The following is a 7,713-nucleotide window of genomic DNA, read 5'->3' on the forward strand; positions in this document are numbered from 1 at the left end:
TAGAACATAATTTTATGACACACATGTTGTATAATACCTAAGTACATGTAATATTTTATCAAACACAAAGTTGTACATAATATTCATAGGTAAATATTTAATATAAATATGTATTGTGTTTAATATATAAATACGTTTGACAAGCCATAGTTTTTAACATATATCCTTAAATTATGTGTGTTTTTTTTGTATTATGACAACTACCTTTAATATGTTAAAGTTATAAAGCATGTTTTCTGTTATTTTCTATAAAGTTTTACCTGCAATAGTAAGATTTTTAAAATCAATTATACACATATATCGCCCGTTGTTTTACAGAGTTATGGAGTTCGACCGATCCTCTACAGAGGAGTTAGAAAGCGAGCGCCGAGAGCCCAGAGGCGGCAAGCTCGGCTCCACGATTCTGAAGACGCCGGAGCAGACATCAAGCTACCCGTACCGTCAGAACACCGTCTCGACCGTGGTGCTACACGGCGTACCAATAGTCTCCCTTCTTATCGACGGCAAAGAGCGTCTGTGCCTGGCGCAGATCTCCAACACGCTCCTGAAGTCGTTCAGTTACAATGAGATCCACAACCGGCGCGTGGCGCTTGGAATCACGTGTGTCCAGTGCACGCCGGTCCAGCTGGAGATCCTGCGGCGCGCAGGTGCAATGCCCATTTCGTCCAGGCGGTGCGGCATGATCACCAAGCGTGAAGCTGAGCGACTGGTCAAGTCCTTCCTCGAGGATAACAGGCCACCGAAACTTCCGGATAGCTTCTACTTTGAGGTTCATCACAACTGCGGATGGGGTTGCAAAGGCAAATTTGAGCCATCGAGATACAACAGTTCAAGAGCTAAATGCATCCGCTGCAATGTTTGCAACCTATACTTTTCTCCCAATAAATTTATTTTCCATTTTCATCGTACAGCTGAGTCTAAATACAACCACCCGGATGCTGCTAATTTCAATTCGTGGAGACGTCACCTACACCTGGTACCCGGTACGGACACGGAGGATATTTTCCACGCCTGGGAGGACGTCAAGGCCATGTTTAATGGCGGAAGCCGGAAGCGGACGATGTCGTCCCCTTGCTTTCAGGAACCGCATTCACCCGAGTCACCGCCGGAACCAAAGCGAGCAAAGATCACCCCAGACGATAATTTTTTGAACGCTTCCGCATATAGTTCACAATATCAAAGCTACCCACTATTTTCCTTTCCACCGAAAGGCATGCCCTTCAACGCTTTGCCGAATTCTAATCCGATGTCCCTACATTATCCATTCAACAAAGCAGACCACGGCGAAGAACCAAAGTCATCTCATCCGCTGACGTTTAACCCATGGAGGCAGCCCAATGACTTTGTTATACCTCCTTATGATTTTTTCTGGGCAAGTCAGTTTACCCATCGGTCCTCTAGTCATCTTCCCGGATTTCGAGCTGAATTCGGGCATTCCTCCCCCGTGAAAGAACTGACCCCCTCAGAACACTCCCTCAGGCATTCATCGTCCGAGGGACACTCATCCTCCGAAGAGGAAGAACCCGTGTATAAAACCCCCGAAGAAACACATCCTTCCGGAAAATCACGCATCTCGGCGTTCAGACCCGTTGGAAAACAGGCTAGAAACCAGCATGAACCCGACCATAAACATCTTAAGGACATCCATGTAAGGGATGACGTAAATGACAGTGAAGATTTGGAAATTGACGTGGAGGACGGGAATGATATTGAAAAAACTGATTTTGGTGATAATTTAAACAAGGCGAGAGACATTAAAGAATCTGAATGTCATCATGTCAGAAGTTCAAAGGAACAATCGATGCAAGTGCTTTCACCTGCCTCAGCCGTCACATCTCCGTGTGGGCCCAAAAATAATTCACCGACTGTTAATATAACAGTAATTGATACGGTGAGTACTTCGACAATTGCTATTTTTTAACATTGTTGTTTACTTGAGTTACTTTTTGGAACGTCTGATAGTCTTCCTCATTAAGTCGCATTTAAAATATCGTATTTGCAAATAGCATCGATAGATTTTCTGAAAACACATGTAACGTGTGTAGTTCATACGTAGAAAGTAGTCAAATTACCGGTACACTAACTTCGTCACCATGAAATATATGATATAAAGTGAAAACAATCATCGCAAGTGTGTTTATTAATATCACAAACTTTTACGATTTTAATTCAAAAGAGATCAGTGAAAAAGTGTTTTCATGAGTGGCGCAGTTTAATGTTTACGATTAGATAAACTAAATCAATTATCAAAATGTCTTCTTTACTTTGTGTTTTTCTTACGTTGTATGTCATTTTATGCGTTTTTGCTATAATTTAGAAGTATACAACTCAGTAAGTGAAAAAAGTAACGTAAAATCGACAAAACTGTATTAATTCAGCAATAAAGACAACGTTTCTGCAGATCAAACGTGAAAATAGTCGATAATTTCATCTCTTATTTTCCATGTTTAAAAAACGGAATGGCCTGTTTGAAATTGCTATTTTCCTTCAAAGCACACGATACAATGAAAAGTTATGTTATAATAGAATAATGATGATTTATATGATTATCAAATTTTTATATAAAAAAATTATTTTAAGCAAAATACAATTTTCTTGCATTAAAAGTCCACATGTATTTGCTTGAACTCATGTCGGTTAAGCAATAACAAGACACGCGTTGTACTTTTCCGTTTCCACTTGTAAAAGCATGAAGGATTGACATTTGATTTAAATAAGTTATGTCGACGTAATGTTTAACAGCTGAAAATGAAAGTAACCGTTCTTGCGTATTTAACGAAGCCCATTATGTCCCGTCTCTTGTGTTATATTTACATGAGAAATCAGGTAAACAATCTTTTTGGATCACATGTTTAAAGATGCGATCGACGTATACGTGATTCTAACGGTAATTTAGTTCAGCAGTATGGTAAAATATTAATGAAAAAAACTGAACGTTAGAAATGCTGGTTGATGATTTTGGACGATTTAATGCCGGATTAAAGGAAGTTAGCAAACCGAGCGATGCATAAAACTGAATAATTTATTACCAGCACGCGACTCATTTAAAGCTTAAACATACAGGCTTTTCAGCAAGTTCTCTATTTTTATGCTCCGTGTAACTGCTCTAATTGAACTCGGGTTTTCCGGGTGTTCCGCGCTAATAGGGCGAGGTTGTTAACCGCACCGAGATTTCCCTTTAATCAACAGCACATCGAAAACACATTTACTTCATTTAAACATATATCGCTTTAAAGCCGGTCGTAAAAATTTCATTTTATGTCTTAAGCTTTAAAGATTGATTGATTTCATATTATAGGTGCTTGTTTGGTTCGGAAAGGTCGATTGTTGTCCTGTCAAATTTCATTTTGTCTTGAGTTATTAGAAAGAGAAAATGATTGTATTAAGAGACCTCCTACTTTATTACAGGGTTCACCCAAGGCGAGCGAGGGCGACACGATATCAACTAACAACAATGGTATGCAGACCTCGCTATCATTCGTCTAGTCTAGTTCAGTCTGTTATGTATTCATGATTTTATGATTTTAATTGTTATTGAAAAACAAAAACAAATTGTGAAAATTTCTATGAAAATATACACATTGTTAACGAAATGTTTGTTTGTTTATTTTATTTATTTTTTTAAAGCATCGAAACATCAAACTTACTAAAAAGAAGTTCGCGTATGATCCATATAAAAATTAAGTAATTGTAGCAAAATATTGTAAAGTAACTGCCTTCAATGACGATTTCAATTGAAATCATGGTGCTGTTATTGCGACTATCGGATTTTGTAAGTGCTTTTCTACTGCTTTTATGGTTTGTACAACGTCACCATTTAATTGCGAGTCGAGTTACGTTGCACGTTCTTCATTTCTTAGAAATCCCGGACACGAAGCGGGCGACCACAAACATAAAGGAACGAAGATTGTACGACTCCGAGGAACTTGAAGGCATGACAAAAGGTGCTTACTTAAAAAGATTACTTAAATCAAATTAGAAATGAGCCGCGCTCAGGGAAAAGGGGGTTTAATGCATGTGCGTAAAGTGTCGTCCCAGATTAGCATGTGCAGTCTGCAGTCAGCACAGGCTAATCAAGGACGACACTTTCCGCTTTTATGATATTTCCTGTTTAAAGAAAGTACCTTCTAAGAAAAAATACAGTGTATGCGGAAAGTGTCGTCCCTGGGAAGCACATGCATTAACCCCCCCCCCTTAAACAGAGTGCGGCTCAAATATTTATTATAGTTTTCAATACATCAGTAAGACTTTATATAAAATATGAATTTAATAAGACATTTAATCTAACCTGTCAAACACAAATGCCAATGCGATCTCGTGAACACTATTTTTGGTATTGAACAATTAAAAATTGATTGCTATCATATCTATATATACAGTCAATAATACTATTTGTAGAATACGCAAGATAAGAATGTCTTACGTTTAAATGGAAATTTGATGATGTTTTTAACTGTCATTGTGACGGTATAAGTACGGATGGCCAATTGGTCTAGGCATTGGACTTTAACTGCATGGGTCAGTGGTTCGAGCCCATTCGATAGTTACATTTTTCTTTCTTTAATTTTATTCTTGTTTTTGACTCAAGCTTTTTAGATCCCATGTTTATATTTATCAATATAAAGCATTTTATGACAAACGTCAATACATGTCAAAATCTGTATAAAGGTCCCTTTATATCAACCTGGATACGCATCTAAAACGTGTTTTTTTTGCGTTTCGATAAGCTTGTCATCTTGACCGCCGTAGAAACGTATGATTAAGTTATACCATATACTGTTGCATAAATTTTCTTAACAATAAAAATTAATATCTTACGATAATTTCTGATCACAATTTCCGTATATCTTAAGCAGAGGAGTTGCAACAGACGCTAGAACGCGAGATGGCGGTGCGTCGCCGCGTGGAGGGCGACATTCACCGGATCCGGAAATCCTTGGAGGAGCAGGTGCACAAGGAGAAGAATCAGAGGGACGAGATTTCCTCCCAACTGCAGGTCATGAAAGGTAAGGGTCACACGTACCAGCAAACTGTTGCTCGTGCTTATAACATCATACAACGATGTTCTTTGATTGCAGCAGTAACCTCATTATATATCGTAAAAAAACAACATTAGGTCACACTTTAAAGTTTAATGTTGATATTCTTTACAATTTATTTCATCTGCTAAAAGCTTAGAGACATGCTTGTGTGGATATCAAAAGTAATTATACCAAAACAGTATTTTTTATATGATTCTAATCTAAGCACGGATTGTTCCAATCGTATAGAACATTCCAATGATAAAATGGTTAAATAATGAATGATAAATAATGGTCTCGATCGTTTTGATCACAACGTATAAAATACGCCCGCATTAAAAAACTACCCAAAGAGCAGTTAACTGATGATTGGCAATTAGTAATTTAATTTTTGTTAGCATATAAAGCTGTTTTTGTGTGTGTGGAAAATAACGACATTTACATTAAAGAACAAATACTGGACTCAAAAACATTATCTTAAAAGTCAATGATTCCAACGTCACAAAGTTCGATCGAAATTACGACTCGTTTGATAATCGATTCCGTTCGTAAATTGGCACCTTAAGGTTGACTACTCACTGTACATTTCAGTGGCTCTGTGTAACGAACTCGAGCAGGAACGGAAGATCCGCTTAACGATGCAACAAAAACTAAGAGGTAACCAAACGAACGGTGTTCATATTTATCATTCAAACATATACACACATTATAGGTATTAACATATACCTTTGTTCAAAAACAAATTATTTATGGGGATACTCCACTTGATATTGCTCAATAGGTATACGTATTTCAGCTAAAATTCAATAAGTCGGTTAAAAAATGTTATATTTAAATAAATATTAAAGCAGTCGCCTTTCAGTCAACTTGGCAAATGTTGTAAACATCCCTTTGCTTTTATTTTCAAGAAGCGCACGAAGCTCTGCACAGCTTTTCTGGAAAGATGTTTAACGGCAGACCTTGCGCTACAGCCTCCGACATTCTGATTGGACGACCGTGATGACCTGCGAGTAGCAATATTGGAAGGCGTGACAGAGAACTTTGTATTTGTTTTCTAATAAAACTTAGTAGTGTTTGTGTTAATAAGAGACCTAGTTTAAGGAATGATCATTTTCTCCCCCATGTAGTATTCCCGTCTGCGTAGTTCTAGTACTAATGCACGGTAGATTGGCTCACCTTAAAGTATCTTATCATATGTGCTCTGTCAGATGACTGATAAATGGCTGTGCAGTGAACTTTTGCAGGATTACATTGCAATATACGGCTTTCATTGCATTTTGACATTATGTTAAATGGGGGTATGCATAAAATATTTTCCGCTGTTACAGTTGTTATCTCTACTTTGTATAAACGACACTAAAGAATTGTTTAACCCGTTTATTATACCTCAGTAACATGATTTTGTTACATAATTATTTCCATTTTTTGTAATTGTACCACAGTAATTATTTATGTTATAAGCAAAGTTGTTAATTTTATAGATGTATAAACAATTTATCCTAATGAAACCATTCGCTTTGGCAGTAATACAATGTTCCCAGTTCAGTAGACAATATACCGTGTATTGTGCTGATAGGATAAGTAAAAACCATTGCATGTTGCTAATACAGTGTAGATTTCTTATGGTTGTTGGAAGGGGGTCAAATAAAGGATATGTTAAAACTAGGCATTTAATCACATTTAATTCGTTTTGTATAATGTTTGCATACATTCCAGCTCTTGCCACCAAAACTCTTGATGTTTCACCGTATGTTTGAGTGTAACAACAGCTCTTTAATTTTGTTTTGAAGCATTTAGAAAGTCGGGCATTGTCTTTTACATCATATATTTGTTGTGTAAATAAAATATGAAAAAACACGTTGTTAACAACAAATTCATAACGAAAACAGCAACTTTTTATTTAAATAAATACATCTGTAGACTGTTGGACGTATTAAGGACTTAAGACCAGCCTGTGAAATCGCAGGTATGGGGCTACATTGTTCAATTAACACAAGGCTGGTGGTGTCATTGCAGACAAGGTAGATCCTCACCAGATTGCGCTTAATGCGCAGGGTGGTGTGAAGCTACAATTGCCACATATGGTAAAAGACCAATTTTCGTATAAAGCGGCTAAAACGAAATGGACTTTTTTTATCAATTTTGACCAACTGTTTGGTTTATATTTTGTGATTTACAATCTAAGGCAAATGCGCTTTGATAATTACATAGACAACTAATATAGCTTAAGGTATGCAATGTATCGACCAATTCATAGCAGTGAAGCAATCTGAAAATTTAATAATCTGCCTTTAATGTCTGTCAAATGAGTTATGTACCATGTTATGTATTCGAAATCACCGATCTGTACTAGCCGAGCATTCGACAGGGGAATAATACGCATTAAGGATAATTAAAAAGAATACTTGAGGTGTTTCATCGGTCATGTCAGGACCTTTCAGACATTTAATATTAAATAACTCATTAATCGTTAACAGTTGGCTGATAAACTGGTAACTAAAATCCTGTTGAATCGGGAACGCTATTCAAACACTATCTACTGCAGACGCCGCCGAGAGCAATCGTTCATTAATAATAAGAACTGCATGGCTTGACCAGGTTCTTGTCAATTATGCCTCATGCCTTTCTACCTTTCTAAGACCAGAGGGAATTAAAAACATTTAATTATTGAAAACTATTAAATTAAATTGTA

At 37.0% G+C, this 7,713-nt stretch overlaps 1 protein-coding gene across 1 annotated transcript; it reads left to right on the forward strand.

Annotated features, from left to right (window-relative positions):
• The first annotated feature begins 322 nt into the window (after positions 1-322).
• On the forward strand, positions 323-6,760 carry LOC127878557 (SKI family transcriptional corepressor 1 homolog-B-like). The gene is made up of 6 exons (XM_052425088.1): positions 323-1,891; positions 3,409-3,457; positions 3,861-3,944; positions 4,857-5,006; positions 5,613-5,678; positions 5,930-6,760. Exons 1-6 carry the CDS (start codon positions 323-325, stop codon positions 6,019-6,021), a joined length of 2,010 nt encoding a protein of 669 aa, XP_052281048.1. The 3' UTR covers positions 6,022-6,760.
• The last annotated feature ends 953 nt before the right edge of the window (positions 6,761-7,713 follow it).

Source organism: Dreissena polymorpha, chromosome 4, assembly GCF_020536995.1.
Source record: "Dreissena polymorpha isolate Duluth1 chromosome 4, UMN_Dpol_1.0, whole genome shotgun sequence".
Classification (NCBI taxonomy): Eukaryota; Metazoa; Mollusca; class Bivalvia; order Myida; family Dreissenidae; genus Dreissena; species Dreissena polymorpha.

Coding starts and splice junctions, on each gene's coding strand:
- LOC127878557 (XM_052425088.1), top strand. CDS start 323: ATGGAGTTCGACCGATCCTCTACAGAGGAGTTAGAAAGCGAGCGCCGA. Junction 1,892..3,408: donor ATATAACAGTAATTGATACG/GTGAGTACTTCG, acceptor ACTTTATTACAG/GGTTCACCCAAGGCGAGCGA. Junction 3,458..3,860: donor GATATCAACTAACAACAATG/GTATGCAGACCT, acceptor TTCATTTCTTAG/AAATCCCGGACACGAAGCGG.